Raw genomic sequence first — 27,103 nt, forward strand, 5'->3', positions numbered from 1 at the left:
GGGAGTCCCTGTCCTTCTCGAACCTCTCCTCCGCTCGGTCTCTGATGCCATCCGTCAGCCTCCTCCATCCTGATTATCTGGAGACGCCAATTTCAAAGAGACATCTTAATGGTGATGTCAACGTATTAATTAGAAGTGTTAATGAGCTAAAAGCAACCCAAATTAAATTAATGCAGCAATAGACTCCGAGAGCGAAATTAGCTTCAATTTCTGTAAATGATTCTGAAGTGTGCACAACATATCAGCCTGCCTGAATGTTCCCATCCCCCAAAGCTAATCAAGAACCACATTGCAATTAGCTGCTTAATTAAAGCAACACTCTGCTCGGAAAATCCGGCACAATTAAGTAATGGCTGTTATAGCATGAAGGCAGGCCGTATTTGTCTTCGGGAGAGGTGCAAAACACGCGCACACACCCAGACAAAGCATATTATATTTCCAGCGGCCCGCGGGGACTGAAGACGGCCAAGATCTGCCGAGATGGGGAAGGTTTGGAATGTGGAGTGGGTCTGGAGCTGGAAACGGCACGACTCAGTCTGTGACAGAGCGCCAGATCGCACTCCCTAGTCTGAGGTTTCATAGACTGCCGAATTGGCTCGGACTCAGGCGAGCGGGGCCTAATTGCCACTTTCTGTGTTGTCACCTCAACGCTTTCCAGTTGGACATGGCCAACTGCAGACAGTTGGAGCGTTCTTCACCGTTTCAGCTGAGGACGTCTTGGTGACCTTCCACTCCGAAGACTGGCAAATGTAAGGACTTGTCGAGCGCCCGAGTCCGTGCGAGAACGACCGCCGCATAAGAGCAAACCCTGGGCAGATGTTTGCCGATGCCGAGTCCAGGTGGCAGGCCCTCCCGCAGCGGCGTATCCCACTTTATTTACCAGTCTGAGCGAGGGGCTGAGCTGTGATTAACACCCCGGTTTGGCTGGGCCGCCCTGGGACGTGGGTGTGAGCGCCATCCTTCAGCAGGTGTAGGCCACTGCAGAGCATATGCCATCGGGCCGCGAGGGGCGCTCTGTGGAGACGGTTCCTCTGGCGTTTCCTGGGGGCCCCAATCGACTGGGAACGGGCATCACTCACAAACACCATCTGTCAGGTACGGCCTTACCTGCTAGGAGCATTTAACGGAGAGGTGACGAGTCCTTCTCCCATCTCAGATCTCGTTCACAGCTAGATGGAGAGGGAGATGAGGTAGAACTCGTTCTCGTTCGTCTCGATCGGCTGTGTAAACTTCACACCGGAGTGACTGGAGACAAAGGAGAGCGGAGATCTCCTGCGATGCTCCGGGACAGATTTCCCCCTCTTCCGAAGAGGGGAGAAAAGACACCTGAAGTGTTTGACGCTAAATTAGGTTTTCAAAGGCAATAATTAGACTTTCCTCCCTAAAGGTAAATTACCTGCTTCCCAATTGATCTGCATTCTAATTATAACAATGTGCCCAGGAGCCATTGCTAGAACCTCACTGTCTACTACGAGTCGATGTTAAACATACAAAAAGACGTGTAGATATGTGGGAACTGCTGTAATCAGTTTAATAAGCATTCTGCACCATAACTGGAGGAAATTAATCAACAGCACCATTGAGGGTGATAAATTAAATGAATATTAGTGAATATTAGGAGAGCAGAGGGCAAGGTCTTTCTCCCCACATGCTGGCGTGAGATTTCATGATCACAATACAGCCTGAATGACAAAACCTACATTTTTCTGTCATCCAACCTCTACCTGCATGAAACCATGATGAATGATTGCTTGAGTAGGAGCTTAAATCAATAATCTCGATTTCTCAGAGTATCTTGTATTGCCCACAAAGTCAAAAAAAAAAAAAATTAATAAAAAAAAAACACACTCGTTAAAATATTTTTTTAAACGGCACTTTACACTACTGTTCAAAAGTTTGAGGTCTTAAATATATGTAATGCTTTTGAATAAGTGTCTTATCCTCACCAAGGCTGCATTTACTTTGATTATAAATATGTTTTTTATTTGAATATATTTTAAAATCATATATGGATTTGCTGCTCATAAAACATTTTTTATTATTATCAATGTAATATTAATAATAATAATAATAATAATAATAATAATAAAAAGAAAATAGTTGTGCTGCTTAATTTTGTGGAAACCGTGATTTTTTTTTATTATTTTTTTTAAGGATTCTTTGAAATAGAAAGATCAAAAGAACGGTATTTACATTGCATTTCAAATAGAAGTCTTTTGTAACAATGTAAAAGTCTTACTGTCATACTGTCTAAGCATTTAATGCATCCTTGTTGAATACAAGCATAATAAATAAACAAACAAAAACATTTTAGACCCCAATAGTGTAGATTCTGCAATTTTTTGCTGTATAGCATTTGAGTCAGCCACTTGAATCTTTGGAAATTAAAAAAAAGCTCTTGATGTTAGACAACTAAAAACAAAAGTTCCAGTCCTGGATTCTAACTGGTCAATACAATGTTGCTAAAATCCACTATACAGCAACAACTACAACATCACAGCGGATAATTGTTTTCGAAACAACATTGTGGAAACAAGAGACTATCCCTGGGTCTGAACTAAACGACTACTATATAACTACATCTCTACACTATAAAGTATGTAAAAAGCAGTATGTGAAATGAACAGTATGCCAGATTATACAATATCGAGTAGGCAAAAAGATGCCCAGATGACCTACTACATCTGCAGTGATTATGAGGAGTGCTTCCTCTTGACCATGTGTCCATGTTTGTGGCATGTCATATTTGTGAATGGTGCTGAACAGCATCACAGCTGGCACTGTAGGGCATATGACTCCAACTCCAATATAACGGGTGTAGTATGTCCAGATTGTATTCATTCAACACACATACTGTACTTGTAGAATGTAAATTGAATCACCAAACACACATACAGGTGCATCTCAATAAATTAGAATGTCGTGGAAAAGTTCAGTTATTTCCAATATGTGATTTGAGACATAACTTATATCTTCTACCAGAAGGATAACACTTTTTTTTCCCACAAGTTTTTCAGTGACAACTTACGCCATTAATATTATTCACAAAGAGTTATAATCAACACCATGCTATAATATTAATTACAGATTCACCTTATACAAATATTACAGATTCTGTGGAACTTTGCGGAAAAATTAAAACCTTTATTTTCAAGAGTTTAAAACAAAAGTGGTGACCGTTCTAGCTGTGGGCAATATTTATTTACATAGAAGTGGGTGATTTTGAATGCAGATTTTGGATAATGACAGTGGAGGTGAAGCCGGGCTATTGTCTCCATTAAATCCAGAACTCACCTCCACACGGCGGCAGTGTGACTGCACACAGATACTTCACAGAGACTAGCACATATTCAAATTCAGCCCACAGTGCCCAGTGCTAATTAATATGTAAATTTCACATTGTTTGTTAACTCCGACGTCAATTTCTGATGTGAGCAGCAGCTTCTATGTTAACAGAGATTCACTGTAGATTGGGCCTGGGTTATTGCCAAACCCCTGTCTTTCCATAATCAAATATTTTTTAGGCTGCTAGACTAATATATGTCTCTGAAGCTTATAACTTGGGAGACGCGCTAATGATATTTTATTAAGCCAGAGTAATTGAAGGCACCATTTAAATATGTAATTAAGCACTTAAGTATAATTATGCAACACAGTAGGAAACCAAATGAATTAATTTAAAAATACGCCAATACATCAATTTATTTAGGCTCTATTGTGCGGGTCTAACATAAGATGATTAACATTTTAAATAACGAGCTTCAATGAGATGGAATAAAGGAATTTCATTTCCGCCTGGAAGTGTAGAAACTTGCCATACACGAGTTGGAAGAGAATAACGGATAGGATAAAGACCCCTGCGCAACTTGAAGCGCAAAGCAGCGATTTGCCTTCTAATGTACCTGTATGCACAATCCAGCGATTACTGGTAAGTTTCCACTGCACTTTTTTTTTTTACAGTAAATCTCCTTTCCATAAGGCTGAAATTATTTAACAGACACTGTTTGTGTGGCTTATAAAAGCATGGATGGAGGCAGAGATGGAGAAAGAGAAAATCTGCGAGAGTGTTTGTGTCAAGTTTCATGCGTACCAAGAGAAAGCATGTTCATTTCTCCCAGCAGCCACTATGCGGCCCGCTTTAAGAGAGGTTCACAGATAAGCACACATCTCCGGCCCCGGTGGAGTCGTTTACCTTTCTCCAAGTAGATTCAAGATATTAATTAAGATAAATCTACCTCAATTCTGTGATTCTGCCATCTGGTTATTTATCCGAATTATGTTAATCATTTCTGTAGGGCAGGATAATGATTACCCATTTTGCGTCTAATTTATATTAATATTCGAAATTAAATACTTCAGCAATACGGTCCCATCTGTTTCACATATAGAAAGTACTGTAAAAAAAATTAAATAAAATACACTCGGCGGCTGCGGCATCTTCTCCTTAGCAAACAAACAATATGCCAGCATTAACCTTTGCTCCCCGCGTTAACTACTCTGACAAAGTCTTTAATGAAGTTAGCCGAGCGAGTCCGACCACGAATTTCAAACTAAAACCTCTAACACAATGCCTTACAAGATTTACCACTTCATATGGTTCTAAATCCCACTGATGATCTCACAACCTCCGAGGATCCCGACACCCTCGGTCCAAACAGGCAATTAAGGCACCGGTGGCTTTGTGCTTGACTTTGAGCGTTAGTTTGTTAGCCTGTCACGTGTGCGATGCGCGTGGGGGGGGGGTGAGGAGAACCCGATCGCACGCTTCAGCTCAGGCCAGCCACTAATTAGGGTGAAGAGGAGGCCAATGGACACGCGGTGTGATTAAATTTAGATCTGGAGGGAGATCTTGACCCCGAGTACCCCTCATCTAAGTGACATTTACCCAGGATAACCACACTGCAGCTGAGGCTTATTAACCTTTTGTGGGCCTGAACACCACTGACTGGCTTAATTGGCAGATGGATTATTAAATAGAGCAACTTCGAGATGATTGAACATCTCATATCTACCACGCACAGGTTAGTCGGTAAAATCTTATTATCACTTAGGCTTCGGGGTACAGTGGCCTACATATATACCAGAATGGATCATTTTCGGCATTATAATATTAACAATGCAGGCCGAGGTGCCACGAGCGGAAAAGAGAGGAGTTTTGATGATAATGGCGCTGAATGTGTGATCCGTCAGAGGGTCACTAGCAGAATATCTCCGGTTTCTCCGCATTCGCAGTCCCCTGGGAGGTAAAATCCGCCGTTAATCATCAAAATGACCGTTGCGCGTTGCCAAGCACTAAACGGTGTCGGATTCGCCTGGAACGACTTAATCCATCACAACCGATTTGGAAAGTTTCGAAAATCAGGTTGCTTCTGTGCGGAAACCTCTGAGAGATTTAAGAGAGAACAGAGACGGTGCTCTGGGCCTCGTACAGTAGCGGGCATGTTCAGAAACAAGCGTTCCCCGGACTCGCACAAAAGAAAACGCTGTACGCACGTTTTTCTGCATAGCCAAACAGAGCTGCCAGACGTGTGTTTAAGCATGATCCATTCACTGGGCTTTGCGCCGCTCTGCCATGTCAAATCAATGCTTTCAAGGGAAGCACAAGTCAGCCATGTTGGATTCGGTTCTGCTTTGGGAAATAAGTGGATCATATTGGACGCATTACCATACTTGTGTGACTGAGGCGCTCGCTCTCTCATATTCAAAAAGGAGATCATTGCACAGCATGTGATAAATGTCACCTCAGAGCAATGACCCGCATTATGTATTACCCCTGCTGCAGGCGTCCTCCTGCACCTCTGTGATCAGCTGTGGCTACTTACCCCCCATGTAGGCTGTCTCCGACGGTCTATATGGAAAATCAAACCCCTGACACTGAAGAAAAAATAAAAAAAAAAATAAAAATGAAAGAGCAGGTGTTAAAAATACAAGAGAGGACTGGTGTGTATTTCATCTTCTGGGATGTTGAGTACTTCTGTGTCTTGGTAGGTCAAGCAACCAAACAGCTGAAACTTCCAGCGTCAAAAACATTTTAAACAAACAGTTCACTAAAAATAAATTGTCATAATTTACTCACCCTCATGTTGTTTCTTTTCCTTCTTCTTCACCATAGTTTCAAAATACCAGACAGAAAGTCATATTTGATGATACCAGCAATCGCAAGCCAGTTTGAATATGCAGAAGTATGACTGTCATTTGTGAAGTAGAAAAGGTGTTCTTTTACAAGCTTTTGTCTTTGAGCTCTACCGGAAAAGGGTTCTGGGTATTTGTTCATTTGTTTAGAGGTATGTGTGTGTTAAAAGGGATATAAATGTTAGTTTTGTTAAGACAACCCATCTTGCATCTGAAAATGAAAAAAAGATATATTGACAGCTGTTAAAGGTCTGGGTCAGTACAATGTTTTTGAAAGCATAAAGAACTATGAAGTTATTTTTTTTATCAAAAATACAGTAAACAGTAATGTGAAATATTATCACTATTTAAAAATGTCTGTTCTAAAATATAATTATATCTTCGGCATTACTGTGCCACACAATCCTTCAGAAATCATATAATATGCTGAATTGACCCTCCGCAGGGAGTTTGATTGACAGGCGATCTGACCAATCATAACGCTGAATCTGCCATTTTTGTCCAACAAACAAAGACAGGAGAGCAGATTCACAGTTGACTTAAACTTGAAAAACGGTGTATTGACGTCTTTCTGCAGTTGAAACAAGATACCTTCTGATGTTCATTCATGTTTATTTCATGCTATAACTAGTAAAGAGGAAGAGACGGTCAGTTCACGTGCTGCTACAGTACATTAAAGAGCCACAAAACAGTATTTATTGTTTGCATTTCTTACAAAATGACCATTTGAAAGCTGAGACTGTTTCATACCCAAAAAGAGACCCCAAACTTTTTTTTTTTTTTTCTTCCTTAATATCACTTATTGACCCAAACTTTTGAACAGCATCTAAAATCTCAACTATTTTTATCCAGTTTTCCAGTCCAAATACCTGAACGGAAAAAGGAAACAAGTTTGAAAATAACCTCAAAACATACTCTAAAAAGTTTATAAATTTGTTTATTATTTGCTTGCATCAAACAAATTATTCAAACATTTTAAAAAAATTATACAGCAAAACAAATGTTTTGCAGTGTATATTTAGTACTTTTCATGAAATTGTGCAAACCCAATAAATACAAATGTTCAAAAACGTTCTCCAAGCAAACATTATCCTCCTCTATAGGGAGGTTAAGCTCTATTGTAATTAGCACACACTCGAATTAATGGCCTTGGTGAACAAGACAGGCTGCTTGACCTCTTCGGCAAGGTATTTTCAACACTAAAAATGAGTTGAACCTGCTTTTCTGTGTTTACATAAAGAACAACAAACAGGCAAAGAAAGAAAAAAACGAAAAACGCACGAGACTTCACAAGGTGTGTCACGTGAAATAAATCCAATTGATAAAGGTGTAATAGTGTGCTTTGAACTTGAAAGTGCAATTATTTTTCATATCAAACACACTTTTGCACATTCACACAAGAATGCAGCTAGGAGATGCTTATTGCGATACAATTACAGGCTCTCCAAGCTTCGACTCGCATTCTTTAGCCTATAGGCTCTAATTGCAAATCTTTTTATTCATTAAACGAACACCGCTTCACAGTATTCTCTCCATGACAGACATCTGAACAGAAAACATTTTTCAGCGATCCATGGCCAATTATAGTTAATGTACGACAACAGAGTGCGCCGCGTAGCATATTCCCATCAAACTATTTGGACTGCAAACCTCAACACACATCCTGACTGTTTGCTTGCTCTCCTAAAGCCACAGATACTCAAAGCAGGCCAAGTGGAAAAAAGTAACTTACAGTGAGATGCATTTCTAATTAGAGGTTTTTATCATTAAAAGCTTGACACTTTAGAGCACAACGAAGCCGGCGGTCGCCTCGAAAGCCACGCGAAAGGGCACAAACGCAAGCAGACGTTCATCAGGGCTTTAACACTATCACACTGTAATCTGTCTGGGATTCCACGTGTGTTAACACAGCTAAAAATGTCGAAAGCAAACACTCCAACAACACCGCGTGAATGTCTCAATATATTAAGCGCACAATAAACAACCTATTCAATTCCAGGGATTTGCATGAGAAATGGGAGTATTAACGTGGAAGGATGTGTGTAGTCATTCAAAGTGTGAGCTGATGGCGGAGGGAAGGCTTTCAAAAGCCCTTCCCAGCGAGAGGGTATGCTGTGGTAGAGACTAACACTGCCTCAATGTTGGCATATCACTGAACACAATGGCCTAGATTAGCAAAGTGTCAGTACTGAGCTGAAATAAGCTAATTGCTTAATTAGCTGACCCAATTCGATAAGCCTCTTCTCTAGCTATGTAACAAATAGCTCGAATTCATGTAAAAAGTGTGGGTTTAATTACAACCGTGAGTGTGAAAAAGCTAAATGAGACGGCCGGCGCGGTATGAACGTTATTGTGTCGGAGACTATTAACATCCATATATTCATAAGCAGAAGAATGGCACGACTGTGACAGCTCCAAAAGTATGCAATGGAAACACGATGCTAAAGCTTTTGCTTGCTTCTTCTATTCAGGCTTTGTACCTGCTTATTATTGACAGCTTGCTTGAAACAATTACGGAGCGTATCGGTGAAAGTGATGTCAGCAAGCTGTTGGAAATAGAAAAGTCGGGTTAAAGGTAAAACCATTTTCTCATTAGACTGAACGATGAGTGGGACAGATTAATTTACATTTTCCCCTGACATATTTTACATACACAATCTTTTGCTTAGCACTGGGACTTATGGGCAAAAGAGCTCTATTTGTATAAGATGAAGTCATTTATATGCTAATTCATTGGAATGTAGACCTTCCAGATTCATGTTTACCTATTAGTGCATATAGATGCGGAGGGACATTAGAATATTAGAAATGGAAAGGACGGGGAGGGGGGAACTGTGGGCAACAAAATATTAGCACACTGTTTCCTTCTATTAATCTCATATTATGAGCCATTTCGGTTTTATTTAAGCACCACCCAAGGGCCAAGCTCGGAGGCATACGGTAAATGACCATTTTCCTGAAGTGACTTTGAGGAACACATGGTGGCAAAGTAAAAAATTTGCACAGCGAACAAGACACGGCAGTCCAAAAAAAAAACTGCTTTATATAGTTTAAATGGTGCTCATTTTTCTCATTAACCATACACCTAAAGCAAGCTGTAGTTCAAAAGATGAATATCAATCATATCAAGCGTTTAGTTTTACATGGAGTGGGTCATCTAATGGGGGCTGCCATGTTGAAATCACATGACTAGCTAAATTCTACTTTAGCTGGTCTAGAACAGTTTTACAAAAAGTAAGAATAAAATAAATAAAAATAGACACTATGTCATTGGTATCTTTTTTATCTTTATGGCATTATATGTATTTTTTATATTTTGAATTAGCTTTTATTTTTATAGTTCGGTTTTATTTAATTTTAGTACTTTTGTTTTTTATGCACACCATTTTTGTAACCGTTACTGGTTTTCTTAAAATATTTATTTAGCTTTAATTTCAGTTTGTCATTTTAGTACTTAATACATTTTATTTCAGCTTTAGCTCAGTTAATGTACATTTTTTAATAATTTCAGTAGTAACGCTTTACAATAAGATCTTATTTGTTAACATTAATGTGTCACCTAACAGTGAGCAGTATTTATTTTTACATTCATTAGTCTGTTAATGTTAATTAATCATTGTTTAATCATTTTAGTTTACAGTTACTAATATATTAAGTATTTGCTAACATTATGCAATGTTGAAATGACCATTAAGATAATAAACACTGTAGAAGTGTTGTTCATTCTTAGTTCATATTAACAAAAAACATTTTGAAAAGTGCTACCATTTTAGTTACTAACATTGATAACACTTCATTCAGCCCTCGAAGTTCGCCCTTAAAGTTGATCAGTCAAAACACAAAACAATGCCACTGTGTTTATTCCTTAACATTTCAGCCCACACAATCAATTAGGCAACATACACAGCCTAAAATCCAGAAAATGAAGGAGTGGGTTGTCAATATCAGAAAAACAGCATTCGCCCCACCACCACTGGCTGCTGGAGAGGTGTGACAGATCATATTACAAGCAAGGCTAAAATGCTAATGTAATTCCACATGAGCCAGGTTTAAAGAGATCCAATCGACCATTCCTGATACCCAGTGTCGTTGTGTCTAAGAAGATGACGTTCCTCCTCTCATTGTCTCAGTAATTCACCAAAATTGCCACTTAGAGCCGCTCCAAGATGTGCGTTTCATCTCCAAGCTTCCTCTGGTCTCTGCTAGTCAGTTCATTTTTACTTCCTCCAAGAGTGCTAGCACTTCATTAACCTTGCCAGGCTCAAGATAAGAGAGGTAGAGCATCAAAAGCAGCCAGCCAACAGAGAGAAAAGACAGCACAGTCTCCACCGCACAGCGGCCATCAAACAGACAGAAGCATGACCACACACACACACAGTATCCCATGCAAAACACTCAATGGCCTCTCTTTAGCATATCAGGGATGCTTGCATTATTAGCACCAGAAGACAGACACACACACATCTCCAAGCTTCCTCTGGTCTCTGCTAGTCAGTTCATTTTTACTTCCTCCAAGAGTGCTAGCACTTCATTAACCTTGCCAGGCTCAAGATAAGAGAGGTAGAGCATCAAAAGCAGCCAGCCAACAGAGAGAAAAGACAGCACAGTTTCCACCGCACAACGGCCATCAAACAGACAGAAGCATGACCACACACACACACAGTATCCCATGCAAAACACTCAATGGCCTCTCTTTAGCATATCAGGGATGCTTGCATTATTAGCACCAGAAGACAGACACACACACTTCTCCGTGAAATGTTAACCCCTAGAATACATTGTGAATAGGGTTTGATTCTTCAAATACAATAGCAAAATATTCAATGGATTTTATTGATAAAATATGCATACAGCTTCTACTGTATGTGATTCTTTGGCACTGACCACCAAAATAAACAAATAGTTTTGAGGTCAATTTGGAATTTTTCTGAATATGTACATAAAAATGCATGCACACTCCATAGACTACTCAACTTGTGAATCAAGGCCCCTAAAATTAATTTATTGGTAAAGCGGTTAATTGTTTTAATTTAAGGGCTGTCAAATTGATTAATCATGATCAATCACAACCAAAAAAAAGTCCCTTTACATAAGGTGTGTGTACTGTATATATTTAAATGTATATATAAATACAGATTTAAGAAATATATGTAATTTATATATAATAAATCATACATAAATGTAAATATGCATGTATATGTGTATTTACACGCATACAAATATATACAGTACTCGCATCATGTAAAACACAAACTTATTTTGGATGCGATTAATCGATTTGACAGCCCTACTTTTATTTATTTAGCACAAATCAATTTTTTCCCCCACGACCTCCACTAACAAATCTGTGACTACATACATGCCAACCATTAATTTTAATAAGACGTAAAGTGATTCATTTCATGCAGATTTCTCTCCTGAACTGATGTTTTTATTATACATCTGTAACAAAATTGTGATTATCACTTAATAGATCATTTTAATATGGCACCAGTGAAACATCTGGACAAACCTGACTCAATGAATATTTTTCATGATTCAAAAGACCATTTCGTCTAAAAGCTAATGGTAACAACACGGAAGAGTCAAATTTGAGTTCAATTTGAACATCTGCGGAATACATATACAATTTATAAGCAATTCTTATACACTTGTCCCAAAGACTTCTACTGTACTGCATTTTTTACAATTTCTGTAATAACACTATTAATAAAATTGCAGGTTGCTAAAACAACAACAACAACAACAACAACAACAACAACAACAACAACAACGTCAACAACAACAACAACAACAACAACAACAACAACAACAACAACAACAACAACAACAACAACAACAACAACAACAACAACAACAACAACAACGTGTTTGTAAAATAAATCGTATTAAAACAAAAAAAGCCAGACAGAGACAAAAAAATACGAATTTTTGCAGTAACGAAAAGCCATTTGGTAGCATAATGCAATGTTACTCCATACAACTAGACACCACAAGACTTTTAGTTTGTGCTTAAAATTATATACCTTAAAGGGATCATATGATGCGATTTCAAGTTTTCCTTTCTTGTTATAAACGGTTTGTGAATAGGTAAGATCCATAAAGTTGCAAAGACTAAAGTCTCAAACCCAAAGAGATATTCTTTATAAAAGTTAACACTGGTCCACGCCCTCCTAAAACACCTCGTTCGAACACGCCCCCACATGTCTACATCACTGTGCGGGAAGATTTGCATAACGCCGCCCAAATGTTCACGCAAAAAAAAGGCGTAACTTTGTTGCTGCCACCGCCGCCATGTTGTGAAGACACTGTGTGTTTCGTTGTGAAAGTGAAACTACTTAGTTTGGTCTTCCAAAAGAGGACACGACTAGAAATCAGTGGTTAAGTTGTATTTACAACACTGGATTCATTTCATGCAGATTTCTCTCCTGAACTGATGTTTTTATTATACATCTGTAACAAAATTGTGATTATCACTTAATAGATCATTTTAATATGGCACCAGTGAAACATCTGGACAAACCTGACTCAATGAATATTTTTCATGATTCAAAAGACCATTTCGTCTAAAAGCTAATGGTAACAACACGGAAGAGTCAAATTTGAGTTCAATTTGAACATCTGCGGAATACATATACAATTTATAAGCAATTCTTATACACTTGTCCCAAAGACTTCTACTGTACTGCATTTTTTACAATTTCTGTAATAACACTATTAATAAAATTGCAGGTTGCTAAAACAACAACAACAACAACAACAACAACAACAACAACAACAACAACGTGTTTGTAAAATAAATCGTATTAAAACAAAAAAAGCCAGACAGAGACAAAAAAATACGAATTTTTGCAGTAACGAAAAGCCATTTGGTAGCATAATGCAATGTTACTCCATACAACTAGACACCACAAGACTTTTAGTTTGTGCTTAAAATTATATACCTTAAAGGGATCATATGATGCGATTTCAAGTTTTCCTTTCTTGTTATAAACGGTTTGTGAATAGGTAAGATCCATAAAGTTGCAAAGACTAAAGTCTCAAACCCAAAGAGATATTCTTTATAAAAGTTAACACTGGTCCACGCCCTCCTAAAACACCTCGTTCGAACACGCCCCCACATGTCTACATCACTGTGCGGGAAGATTTGCATAACGCCGCCCAAATGTTCACGCAAAAAAAAGGCGTAACTTTGTTGCTGCCACCGCCGCCATGTTGTGAAGACACTGTGTGTTTCGTTGTGAAAGTGAAACTACTTAGTTTGGTCTTCCAAAAGAGGACACGACTAGAAATCAGTGGTTAAGTTGTATTTACAACACTGTTCAAGAACACTTCAACCCAAATATTCAGATGTGTGCAGCACATTTTATGGAGGACTGTTTCCTGATCCTGGTAGAGTAGACTACAATGCCGGCTGTTCTGACTCACAGACTGCAAGTATGTTTTCATATTTAAAGGATTTTCCACTGACGATTCAAACACGAGTTATGAGCAGTGTAGAGTAACACTTGATGTTTGTCATTTCTCCGATCACAAATGCAGACATGGTTATGTTTACACGGCGCGATGCAATGCAACGCGTAAAAAGATAGTACAAGTCATTATAATCCGTAATTATGTCCTCACTGGATGCAACAAATGCCTCGTTTATAATGGGTTTTATTGTTTTTGTCTCGTCGCACCGGGACAGGGCATCACAGTGTGGTAGGGGCGTAACATTTCCGTCACACGCTTGAGGAATTCGGCCAATCATAACGCACTGGATAGCTGACCAATCACAGCACACCTCGCTTTTCAGAACGATGAGCTTTGTAAAAATCGACACGTTTCAGAAAGGCGGGGCATAGAGGAGAAACAATAATGTACAGTATGTGGAAAATAATGTTTTTTGAACCTTAAACCGCATAAACATTTCATTACACCAAATACACAACATAATGTTCTTTTTAGCAACATCATATGACCCCTTTAAGCATTGAAATGTGCATAAAATTATCTTACTTCCAACACAGCATGTTCACCATTAATCTCTCCCCTCATTTTCCTACGAAGAGAACAAAATTATTTTTTCTTGGGAGGGAACTGTAAATCCCTGTCTGGGTTCAGTTAAAAGGCTTAAAATGTCACTAAATGACAAATTAGAAGCTTCCTCTAGCGTTTTAAGATGAGATGTTGTGGCATCCGAAAGTTACCTGGAAACGAGGTTAACGTGCAGTGAGCGTTGTGGTTATTAAAAACGTCAACCATCTCATTACCCATCACAGATCTTGCCATGGGATCTCAACAGCAATTCAATTGTACAGCATCAAAGCATTTGTTCACCGCAAAGCGTCACAGGAAAGAGCACCCATGCTGAGATCTTGAACTTAATGCACTTCAACGGATTCCAGCTGCTTACTGGAAAGCTAAAAATATTCATTTGAAATTCTGAGAAATTAAAAAAAAAAAAAAAGCATCAGGGCCTTAACAGGCCCACGTCAAAACGCAGATGCCGAACATGTTCTTGCATTTGCTGAACATGTGATACAAGATGAAATGACACTTTTTCTGTTCAGCGCAGCGCTGTGATATCTCTGTCAGGAGTTGTGTGCCAATGCAGGACATCTAGTGAGCCAGCTCAGATTGTGGGTGAAAAGAGACTTTGGCATTTGTGAAGAGTTTCCATATGTATCACTTCTGTTGTGGGGCCCGTTCCACTGATCCACAAAACCAGCCGAAAGGATAAAGCGGCGGGTCTCTGTGCCAGTGTAAGGAGTGGGAGCTCTTCCGAACGTGTAAAGAAGCAAAAGTTGCCTTGCCGCTGAGCAGAGTCGGGCAGAATCCTGCATTGGCGCTGATAACATGCTTGGATTAGGGATGTTTAAGGGAAGGGAAAATTATTCATTTGAGATGGATGAAAAACTGCACTTGTCAAGTCTCCTAGTCATGCACTTTCCATCTCATTCCCGGTAGCCAGCGTGCATATTTTCCCCTCAATGCAAATGTTCGCAGTGAAATTGTGAGCACATTACCCCCTCTCTTTAAACACACCCAATGACACAGAGACTAAATATTTTCCCTGCAAAAAATAATTTCAGGGTGGGTAATTGGAGTTTACGGTGTGATCAGAAGAGCAGCTTTTTATATACACATTTTCTAAAAGAAAACATCAAAATTGGGAGGGTTGGGTAGGGCACAAGTACATCAGTGGAAATCAGTTTAGTTTTCAATGAGGGTCCGGGACCCACTAGGGGGCCTCAGCACACCACAAAATGGCTTAAAAGACTACAAAAGATTTAAAATAAGCTATACATCAACACGTAAGCTCATGGATTTCTTATTTTAATGAATTCACTTAAAAGGCACAATGTCATTTTTAGCCACTAGAGGGTGCGTATTCAAAACAAAAAGAAACAAAGGCATAGTTTGATGACGCTGTGACTGAGTGTGGAATCATGGGAGTTGTCGTCTTCATCCCCACAGCCGACGCAATCCGACGGGACTCGGGCAGAAATCATGTTCATGGATGAGCGAATGTATTAAAGATTTATTAACGTCGTAGTATGAAGCAGAGTGAGGCGGAAAGCCGTCGAAGCAAAACGAGGCCGCTGAACGAGCACGACACGGCTCGAAAGCATACAAAAATTAATAATTAAATTCAATTAATTAAATTAATTTAATAAATAATCAACATTTGTTACATTATTTATCTTTGCTAACTTAATGAATAAAAATACAACCATTTATTGTTCATGTCAGCTCAGGTCTATTAAATTAACAGATGCAACTTTTGATTTCAATAACGTATTAAATGCTGAAATCAACATAAGCATTAGCTAAATGAACATGAATTAACAATTAAAGGTTTTATTAATCTTAATTTAAAACAAACAAAAAAGCCCTTAATGTTAAGAAATGGAACCTTATCGTAAAGTGTTACCAATTCTTCTAGTTATGTCAAGCTCTAAACTAATTTGATTGGGGAAATTGCTATTTGGGAGTTAAATAATTTAAACTCAATTGCAAAAGGACTAGAAAAACCATTGTAAACTATGAAGAGCATTATAACCTCTGGACTTGGAAATGTAAAAAAATATTTTAATATATGGCCACTAATACGATGTTTTTAAAAAGTCTAATAAAAAGCAGCCTTGCCAATACAGAAGCAGTACTAAAAAAACCTTAAAGGGGGCCTTCGAGTCAAAAAGGTTGAGAACCACTGCTCTAGACCAAACGGAGCTATCCAAGCAGGGCCAGCATTTAGAATGCAATTACTAATTCCAAATCTTTCCTGAGGCCGGATGATACACTGAATACATCAGCTCCCCTATACAAATATTATGATCCGTCTGATGAGAGCCAGGGCTCCAGTCTGGATGGCTAATAAATTAGAAGCACGCTTCTCGTTTACTCATCAGAGCTAATGAGGCTGATAAAATTACCTTGAGGATCATAATTACAGGCTAGTGGCAGAAGCGCTAGCACCATATCTGCAACACTCGCGTGCACACACACACACACCTACAGGAAGAGAACAAACAGCTCAGCACAGTGGCCGCCACTGGACAAGCAGAGTTTGACCTTTATAACAAACCGCACGTCAGATAAGTGTGTAATGTATGCTTTTAATTAAACAATTAAACCGCGTTGCATTACACTGAAAGCTTGCGACGCCACCCATGTGCGTCACATTAGCGCACTTTCCACTGAAAACACCCACAAAAAAAACACTCCATTTTCAAATCCATTGTGTGCCCTGCGCTTAGCTGGCCTTGATCAAGCAAATATGTAAATGCCATTCAGTTATGTACCGAAAGATAGACAAGCGCGCACATGCGTGAGGTTAGCGAGGGTGCATTTGAGGTTTTGAAATACCAAACAAGTCGAACCCCACCATCCTTTATCCCTTCAATTTCATTAGATGGCTCACATACATTAAGCACTTGATCAGTAATGGCATCTTTTGATGGCCACGGGCGGCGTGGACGCCAGAGAATTTCATTTCATCAGCCATTCACAGGACGAATTGTTTTACTTATGAATATTAATGTCTGCCTAATTTGGGGCTGTTGTTAATGCTTGTCGCTAGGAGCTGGGCAAATCAGGTCCCATTCCTGTTAAAACCATGTATTAGACACCCCCCTGACACTAAGCCCTCGCCTTTGATTCTTAATTGCAGGAGTGCGAGCATTTGCAGGAGATGGGGCGCAAAGCTTTAATTAACTCTAATATCACACGTATTCAGTCTCGACTGTCACCCGCATCACGCGTGGCGTTCTGCACCAATATCCTCCTCGGCTAGAGAGAGACGGTGTTCCAAGTTCATGATCACAATTTCATGCATCTTAAATTGGGGATGGATGGCCTGTAAGCAGTGGCATGATATTAAATGAGTAAATTATCTTAACGCATTTTACTAAAACCCATATTAAATGGTGGCTGTGTAAACGGCCGTTTTACAGCACGAGCGATGATGGGGACAACAATTACGAGCTGCGAACGAGAAGGAAACCGACTGGAAGTTTGGGATAAACCGGGCATTTCGGTTATTGTGACCATTTCGGCATAAATGGGCTTTTCCATTTAACGTTTTTGGGCTTCACAATTCACATGCAGGCATCTGAGAGAATAGAGCATGAAGACAGCTGATGTAAATAAAACTACAATAAAGCTCTGGAATAGTTTAGGGCACATATAAGAAACTTCATTAAGATTTATTAAAGAACTCATTTTAAAAGTCAAATAGGCTATACAATAAATAAGCACATCCATTTGTAAGCATCTCTCAAGAGAAGTTTTAAAACTTCTTAAAACATTCATTCTGTAGGTTTTTCAAACAGTTAAGTCATATTTAAACACCAAGTAAAAGACACCTTTGGTCAGACTATATTTCTTAGATAAAGTTAAATGAGGGACACTTTTAATTGAACTAGGTTAGAGGGCTTAAAAAGAGAATAAAACCAATAATCCATGCCTTTCCAGCACACAAGATCCTCTGCCATCTAATCTCCAGCTTGATTTAGCATTCTCAGGAATATAAAATAAGAACAGGAAAACTCTGCCTGTGCAAATGCATGTGAGCTCATAGTGCCCCCTTCAGGTCACTGCAAGCACTGCGTCTTCAAGACCTCTAGATTTAGCAGGTCAATATTTTTTTTAGGGGGTTAGGGTTAAATTAAGATTCTACACAGATTTTTGGATCACAGTCAAGTAGCGTGTTTCAGCCAGCCTTGGGCATCTGTTTGTTTATCTGCTAATATAAGTTACGGTTTATGTCTGAACAAGTGAGGGGGTGGAAGACGACAATAAAAGAAATATTTTTGAACAATAATTATTCAAACTAGCCCACGCATTTAAAGAAAAGGCAAAAGAAGCATATAGGACCAATATGTTGAAAACTTAAAGCAAATGAACAGAACTAGTATTAGCTTAAATCAAATAAGAAGTGAAAATAACTACAAAAGAAAAGTGTTTAAACGGAACATTATTTTGCTCCAAGAACTCCAACTCACTGAATCACCTGGCATAATTGTTATACTAATCCCACTTAGTTTTAAACCATCTAATGTGACCTGGAGAAATCTGGACTTCAACAGGCTACAGCAGAACTTCTGGATCACTTCACTCCAGCAGCTCTCAAGTTCACCATCCCATTGAAGCTTTTTTACTTCTCCGTCTAAATAACTTTGAGAAGGACGACTTGCATTTGTTTTTAAACTTCGGAAGACCTGCATCAAGAAAAAAAAACAAACAAAAAAACAGACAGTTCGAAGGAATGTTAAAAGTTAAAAATGTCAAGTCTACTCTCAGCTTGAAGCAGCAAAGAACAAGATAAAAATGACAAGAACAAGAAGTTCTCACCCAGTCTTTGCATCATCTCATTCAACTGTTGATCTTCCTCCTCCTCCCTTAAAATGTGACATATTACATTCACAAATGTGTTTTCACAAATTTTGCATGCAAGTGAAAATTGACCACATTTAAAAGTATGGCATTTGTCATGGAGAGTGAAAGGTGGTGTGGTTTCCTCAGGACTTACCTTATCCTGTCCTCCTCCAGCCCTTCAACAATGGCATTCCTGTCATTCACTATCTTCATCAGTCTGTTCAATAGCTCGGTTTCCCTCTTTTTCTCATCCAAAGTCTTTACATGTTCTAATATGCAAACACACACATTTTATGGCTTCTCCTCAGCTGTTATAAAGAGTACAAGTGCAAAATGAACTAATACCTCGATTACATTTACCCTTTATTATAGAATAGGACTCAAATTTTTAAATTTCACTTTGCACCACTTCACACATCCTGTTAAATCACAATGCCTAATTATTAAAATCATTACTGATGATTTGAAGCACGGACAATCTGAGAATTGCTTCCATGCGTCACAAGAGATCTAAGAATAAGCTTAATTTATAATTGGTGCCAATTTCTAAATGCAGACTTACCATAGCAACCAAAAGAGTAAAGATACACCCCACAAGGCAAAAACAAAAAGCTTCTTATTGCAATTTGTAGAATTAAAGTTTTTTAGGCTATAATAAATTACTTTGCAGACGAAACAAATGCGGTCAATGCTTTCAGAGGGAGGCAATTATAAAGTACTTTGACGACAGACTTTGCTAAGGCATTTCAGAATGACCATAACATTTCAGATGCTGTGCAACGAGATCGGTCCGCTGGTTAGTCAGGTTATGCCCTCCCATAGCGCAAAGTCACATTTGGCAAATGCATTTCAATGTCCCATTCTTTGCATGAACTCTTTTCACACAAGTCAAAAACCACCTTAAGCGGGTGTAAAATTTTTAGCAAATTAAGGGATTTTCATTCGAAATTTGGCATCTCCATCACTTGTTTCTTACGCGATACTTCAAAATGCGCATAAAAACAGGAAACAGCTATTGATCACTTCCTCTAAAACAGGGCTGTCCAAACTCGGTCCTGGAGGGCCGGTGTCCTGCAGAGTTTAGCTCCAACTTGCCTCAACACACCTGACTGGAAGTTACGATCTGTCTATTTCTAATGGGAAAAAAGGGGAGCGATATTGATATTACACTAGTTACCCTGGCTAATTTTTACCTGGTTTATTGATCAATCTCCTGAGCTCTCCTTCGACTCCAGGCTGCTGCTCCTCCAGATCTTGTGTTCTTGCTCTGAAAAAGATTGAGACTGCTGTAAGGACTGGTTTAAGAGCGAACATCTAGGTACAATGGCTATTTTTCTCCATTGCACATTTTGTTTTAATATTAAAGTAATAGTTCACCCAAAAATGAAAATTCTGTCATTAATTACTCACCCTCATGTTGTTCTAAAACCGTAAGACCTTTGTTCATCTTCGGAACACAAATTAAGATATTTTTGATGAATTCCCAGAGCTCTCTGACCCTCCCATAGACAGCAAGGGAACTACCACGTTCAAGACCCAGAAACGTAGCAAGGAGATCTGTAAAATAATCCATGTGACATCAGGGGTTCAACCGTAATTATACGAAGCTACGAGAATACTTTTTGTATGCAAAGAAAACAAAAATAATGACTTTATTCAACAATTTGTCTCCTCCGCGTTGTTTTCTTTGTGCACAAAAAGTACTCTCATAGCTTTGTAAAATTACGGTTGAAGCCCTGATGTCACATGGATTTTAACGATGTCCTTTCTACGTTTCTGGACCTTGATCGTGGTAATTACATTGCTGTCTACGGGAGGGTCAGAGAGCTCTTGGATTTCATCAAAAATATCTTAATTTGTTTTCCGAAGATGAATGGAGGTCTTACGGGTTTGGAACGACATAAGGCGGAGTAATTAAATGACAGAATTTTCATATTTGGGTGAACTATCCCTTTAAGCATTCTGAAAATGTTTGCATCCAGAAATAGCAGCTAGACAAAAGAGAGAAACAGTAGTTGCGGAGTATGGGGATCACTTACATGTACATCAACTCTGATTCCCTCCGTATGTAGCTTTGTTTTTTCCGAATCAGGTTAAACCAGTCCACCATCAAGGGATCCATCAGCAGGTCCCCATGACCCTCTGTAAAACAGTCCAATGTCACCAAGGACACCAAGGTCCTAACTGCCCCATCCATAAGAGACACTCCACCTCGAGCCACAATTTAAAGTGCTCTGGAGACGGGCATCTCCAAACACTCACATTCAACTTCTATTTGAGCTATGATTGAATTCTATTTGTCTCCTAATAGAGCACTGTAATGCGGTCTAAAAAGCATGTTTTCCATTGACATTGCCTTGAGGTGGTACAAAAAAAAACAAAAAAATTAAAAAAACACATACAAGTACATTCACACGCGCGCACACACAAACTTAATTTGATCAAGTGGTGGTTTCGGCTTTGGTGGGACCGAGAGGCAGTCAGGTTCTATGAAATCCCACCGGCTGCTAGCATCAGGGCAGGTGACTGGAGCAGCGAGTCTGGAGATGATATTACTGTGCCATGGTGACCTTGAAAAGAGCCAATCAAGTGCCCTTGCCCCATTCAGCTAGCAGCCTCTCATTGCAGCCCACCGCCGCTTCTCCATTTCCATCCCAGCATCCCTCAGGAGGAGAGGGGGCTTCCCCTGCACCTCGCCTCATTTGGCCCTGGCAGCTGGAATCGAGAGCCCTTTATTGGCCACAGTCTTCCCCTAAAGGCTACATCCGAATTCCGACTCCCAGGTGGATGGGCTCAGCTAACAGGTTTGGAATGAGTGCACGAATCACGGAACTCAATGAACCACACACACATATACGGGGCTGCTACATGCGGTCTTAAAAAAAAAATACATAAAAAAATAAAATAAAAAAAAAAACCTCCAAATGGATCTCGAATTGCAACTAAAGGAACATCTGATGTCCCAACAAGCTTTTGTCCTAAACAACTTTGAAAATAATTTTGGACCTTTAAAATTCAATTCAGACTTCAACTTGGAGAAATATGGAATGCTGCTATTACATTAACTACTCTAACATCTAATCTCAAACCTTCTTCATAAATGCGAAGCCTCCTCTCCAACTCCACCCCTTCGTTCTCCAGATCGTACAGCTTGTTCTCAATGTCCTGCAACTCTTTTGAGATCTGATCTGGTGTGACATAGCAAGGCTTCATCTGAAAAGTCAAATAATGTAACCATGAAAACCATGGGTAGGACATCTTTAATTTAGAAAAATATTCCTGAGATAAGCTTTTGCAATAACTCACAGTAGGCAACTTTGTTTCATGCAGCAAGCCATTTGTAGATGAAATATTTCCATTGTCGTAACCTAAAGTGATAAATACTGCTTTTTAGTGTATATGAAAAGCTGAAGGCTAAATGTGGACAAACATGCAAGAGGTTTCAAATAATTAGTTCACAAAAAAAAAAATTATATTTATTTCAATAAAGAGCTTAGGCAGATTGACCAAGCCTCCGTTTTCCATACAAGTGAAGTGATTTACCAACTATAATAAAAAAAAAACGCCGACCAGTGGCGAGGTTGTTTTGGAGATGAAGGTTTGTGACAGGACTGAGAGGGCAAGATACATGAGGACAAGCAACAGTCAGGTTTAGAACCTATGGACAGAAGAATAAGATCATCAGTTGTATCATGGGAAGATTTGCATTTATGATGATGTGGCCTGGACTTACCCTGCACACCACAGGTCTCTCCCAAACATAAGACAACAGGACTGAATGGCTGGAGAGGGGCAGAGGAACCTGGTGATGGACATGGTCCAATTTTGAACGGAGTAGGTGAAAAGGGGGGTAAACTTCAGTCAGCATTTGGCATTTGAGAAACAAGTTTGCTCTTAATAGTGATGAGACCAGCTTACCACAGGTACCCTGCTGCTGTTCCCTTCTGGGTTTCGGGGCAACATTGATGGAGCAACAAGAGTTGTCCGATATGGAGGCTGAAGCATTTTGGGCTGTCAAACAATGGTCACTTTTGTTTTTTCCAGAAGTCAACGGGATATCCTTGGCATTATCTGGAGATCTATCAAAAGCAAACTAACCTTACTACACTGAAAATTGGTGGTGAAACAGTTTTCATTCAGAAATTGCTAGCAAACTTACAAAGCAACGGCAAATGACATTGAATTAAACATAATATTTTGAAGTAGAAACACTGCATTTTGTTGCAAAACAGTATATTCTAGTTCACATTTACAACCTTCAAAAGACACAAAAGCATCATTTAAAACCAACATACAGTAAGCAGGCCCTCACCTTATATACAGTAGGTGCAAACAAAGCTAAAAGAACAATCATCTGAGGAACTCAAAGTAAGAGCATAGCATTTCAGGGGAGGTTGGTTTAGGCGCAGCACTCTTTGGGACTGGTGAGGACTGGGGATAGAGTGAGAGGATGCACTCTGAGGCAGTCGAACACAATGGGGGAGGCAGGAGGCATCCGCTGGCTAGAGGATGGATACATGAAAGGCCCCACTGTCAGTACTCCAGCTCTGAAGAGTCATTGCAGCTCACACCCGAGTGACTCTGCCGGCTTCCCCTCGTGTGGATTAGAAAGCATTAGGGATAACTAGGCTGATCGAACTTACTTGAGTCTTGGTCCATTTGGAGCTGCCTTTGGCTTTGATCTCCAGTCAGTTGGGGCATCGCAGCTCTGAACATCTTTGGCTGAAGCCGAGAGAAGAGAAGAAAATTACAGCAAACAAAAAGCACAAGCCGCACATTCTCATATTATGCCATTTGAAGCCATGCTGTCAAATAGAAAGACAAAAATACTACAGGGTGGAAATCAGTCTTCAGATTCAATCTTATTCCTGTGGGCTACATGAAAAACAATGGATGCTGGCCCGTGGCTTAATTTAACCTCTTTCCTGCCTATATTCTCAGCTCCTACTTATTGAGTATGTTTATGGTAATATTTCCCATGCGACCTTTAGAAAGCATTTTAAAAAAACTAACACAATTCATGCAAGCAAAGGTCATCTGCGAGTGAACACCACCTTTGGCAGTAGAAAGCAGCTGGGATGGAGGTCTGCTGCGCTCCTTGCTGATGGCACTGAGGTAGAGGGATTCTTTGGAGTTCATGCCGCTACTGCTGATAGCAGGGCTGATTGAAGTGGCCTGATATGAGCTCCTTCCTGTTGCAACTCGTCCGTGTAAGTCCTGCCTCCAGCTAGAGACTTCAGCAGAAGTGCATCTGATTTTTAGCCTGGGAGAGATGGTAACAAACATCAAATACATTAAGCATTCGCACTATGATCATATATTACATATTACATTCTATTGTCATCACTTACAAATGATGACAATAGAAGAAATAGAAGTGTTGAATGTTTCACAGAGGAGGTTTTGGACACCTCCTTTCACTTTATCATAAATCAGAAAATGCTGTAACAGTCATATTTTTTTAGGAACAAAATGTAATATAAATAAATGGGACTGACATGTGAACAAACCTCTCTGTAAAAAAAAATGGAAAGTCTGGTGTATGTAAGTGCTACTGAAGTGGGAATGTTCGGCTCAGTGCATGAGAAAAAATAAATTTGAAACAGCCTTTATAGAAACGTATTGTAATTGTTACTTTTCTTTCCACTAGTCATGTTATGGAGGCAAAAAAGCCCAAAATCTCCAAATTGACCAGTGTATGTAAAAAGCATATTTCATTTGGCTTTAAAAAGAGATTTTTCTTTAGGTGGTGCTAGGGCTGGGTATCGTTCAAAAATGTTCAATCAGTACAGATACCTTGATTCGATACCGGTTTCTGAACGATACTTTTTTCGATACCAATTTTATGAAATCAATTTTAAAAAGATTACATTATCTAAAAAACGATGGCTTTATTTTTCAGCTTGCTGATGTTTATACAAACTCAAAGACTCATCTCCTGAGCCACTCACTGCACAAAGGAACAACATGTAGGCTAACACAATAAATGCAAACTAAGTGCAAATAGTTTTAATAAAACTAAAATAGTCTTCAGTTTACACATCTGTTAGGCTACATTTACACTAGTGCATGTTCGTTTTAAAACGCATAGCTCAGACAGAATCATAATTTCTATTCATTTTCCACTGATTTACTGATGAGCATAAGCAGCTTCCAGCGCTGTCTTCCTGTGTTCTCTCTTCCATGATCGCTGCTCTGACCCAGAGGTAATAACATATTTAATTTCAGCAACATTACATGGCCAAAACACACATTAGACGGCAATCGGAAGAATATAAATCTTATGTAGCATGATGCTACAGTGTGCATGAATGGCCACGTAGCACGCACTTTCGGTCGTGTAGTATGAACGAACATCTGCATATGATCGGAACTCCATGCAGCTCGCGCACTACTCTCCACTGGAAATGAACGACTTCCGGTCTGTAGCTTGTCGGAGATAAAAAGCCGGCTTGAAACGCAGTGTAAATGCCAGTATGACGAGGATCGTTTTTGCTTTCAAATCGCTCTCGCGGATGTCAAACACATATCGATCTGCGCCGCACCTCTTCTAGTCTAGCACACCTAGTGCTGCAGGCTTATTGGCCCACGGACGTTGATGAGATTAACCCCTTAAGTATCAAAATTTGGTACCGAATAACCCTATTAACAAGTAGCATCACCTTCGTAGTCTTTGTAATCTTCACATTATGAAAATGCAGTTTAACATTCAATTTACAAACTTTCCCCTAGTAAAACAAACAAAAAAAAAAGGTGATATTTAAAAAAAACATTTATTTTGCACTAAGTATCGTTAAAATCTATTAACTAGGGCTGGTAATTTAACGTGTTAATTAGATTAATTATGGTGAAAAATATCGCTTTGAAATTAACGCATTTAACACACTTGATTTACATATGAACAGTTAAAAATCTGTGAAAAAAACCCCTCCAATTTACAATTTCTGGTGCAAAAAGCCCAATAGATAACTTGCAATCCGTGAAACTGTTGATCACTGATCAATAATACTGTAAACCAGGGGTGGCCAACGTCGGTCCTAGAGAACCACAGTCCTGCAGAGTTTTAACCCAACCTTGATAAGTCACCTGCCTGTAGCTTTCTAGTAACCCTTAGACCCTGATTAGTTGGTTTGTGTGTGCTTGATTAGGGTTGGAGCTGAAGTATGCAGGACTGTGGCTCTCCAGGACTGACACTGGCTGCCCCTGCTGTAAACCATGACAGTAATCATTGGTTAGACACTCACTGCCTCTGTGCTCCTGGGTCAGAATTAAGCGCATTGTTGTTATTTGTGTTTCCTTCAAGTAGTTTTCCATTTGTCAGGGCACTGTTTCTGTCTTTCTCCTCCTTCAGTCTTGTGTTCTGATTGGTGCAGGACTCTGAGGGGCCTGACTGCTGTCTTGTGGTGGTCCAATGCTCTGCTGCTGGACCACCGGACTGAAAAAACTTCTGCCTGGCTTCCTGAGTCCTCTGAGCAGAGGCGGTCCACGACTGCGGAGCGGGTCTGAGCTCCACTGGTCTGGGCGCAGCTTTGATGGGGGCAGATAATACAGAGGTGTAGTGCTGTGAAGATGGCTGAGCTCCACTGTCAGATTTGGGCACCAAATCAGCGAGCGTAAAGCCACTGCTCTTAAAAGGCTTAACTGTAGGCTTGAAGCCATTTTGGCCATGTTGGTGAATAGTGCAGACCAGTGAGCCAGCATCTGCTCCCAGTTTATATGCCCCAGATTTCAGTGTGCCATAGCATACACTACACCTGTTTGAAAAAAATGGGAGGAGCGGGATTGAAAAAAAATAAAAAAAATAGCGTTTCATTATAGTAGCTGTTACAAGGCAATAAAAGGACTAAACAGTGCAGTTAAATGCCAAAGTTTAATACTTATCAATAGTTATGCAAAATAATAGTTATGGCTCCCAAGCACCACCAATGAATACTCACTTAAAGCAGCTCCGGTGGTAGAGTTTTCCATCCACCAGCTGTCTCTGGACCAGATGTACATGATTTCCACATACCGCACATTCACCTTTCAATGTGCCAGTTTTATTTGAACTCTCCACCAAAACAGTTTTCTGCAAAAGTAGAGAAGAATAACATTTTTTAAAAACAAA

General features: G+C 39.5%; 1 protein-coding gene across 1 annotated transcript in view; it reads right to left on the reverse strand.

The window, feature by feature from the left end:
• Positions 1-17,160: 17,160 nt before the first annotated feature.
• The window catches only part of LOC107703317 (MICAL-like protein 2), a 14,812-nt gene continuing 4,869 nt past the window's right edge, over positions 17,161-27,103 (reverse strand). The window contains exons 4-17 of the mRNA XM_016505907.1: positions 26,934-27,064; positions 26,241-26,750; positions 24,051-24,259; positions 23,640-23,718; positions 22,915-23,075; positions 22,730-22,798; positions 22,560-22,654; positions 22,303-22,371; positions 22,086-22,209; positions 21,036-21,138; positions 20,190-20,263; positions 19,151-19,265; positions 18,973-19,019; positions 17,161-18,839 (exon numbers count right to left, since the gene is read on the reverse strand). Coding sequence (XP_016361393.1) covers positions 18,754-18,839; positions 18,973-19,019; positions 19,151-19,265; positions 20,190-20,263; positions 21,036-21,138; positions 22,086-22,209; positions 22,303-22,371; positions 22,560-22,654; positions 22,730-22,798; positions 22,915-23,075; positions 23,640-23,718; positions 24,051-24,259; positions 26,241-26,750; positions 26,934-27,064 — 1,872 coding nt within the window. The 3' untranslated portion in view covers positions 17,161-18,753. The remainder of the gene's footprint in view (positions 18,840-18,972; positions 19,020-19,150; positions 19,266-20,189; positions 20,264-21,035; positions 21,139-22,085; positions 22,210-22,302; positions 22,372-22,559; positions 22,655-22,729; positions 22,799-22,914; positions 23,076-23,639; positions 23,719-24,050; positions 24,260-26,240; positions 26,751-26,933; positions 27,065-27,103) is intronic.

The sequence above is a fragment of the Sinocyclocheilus anshuiensis genome, unplaced genomic scaffold (assembly GCF_001515605.1).
Source record: "Sinocyclocheilus anshuiensis isolate Anshui unplaced genomic scaffold, SAMN03320099.WGS_v1.1 scaffold58, whole genome shotgun sequence".
Lineage (NCBI taxonomy): Eukaryota > Metazoa > Chordata > Actinopteri > Cypriniformes > Cyprinidae > Sinocyclocheilus > Sinocyclocheilus anshuiensis.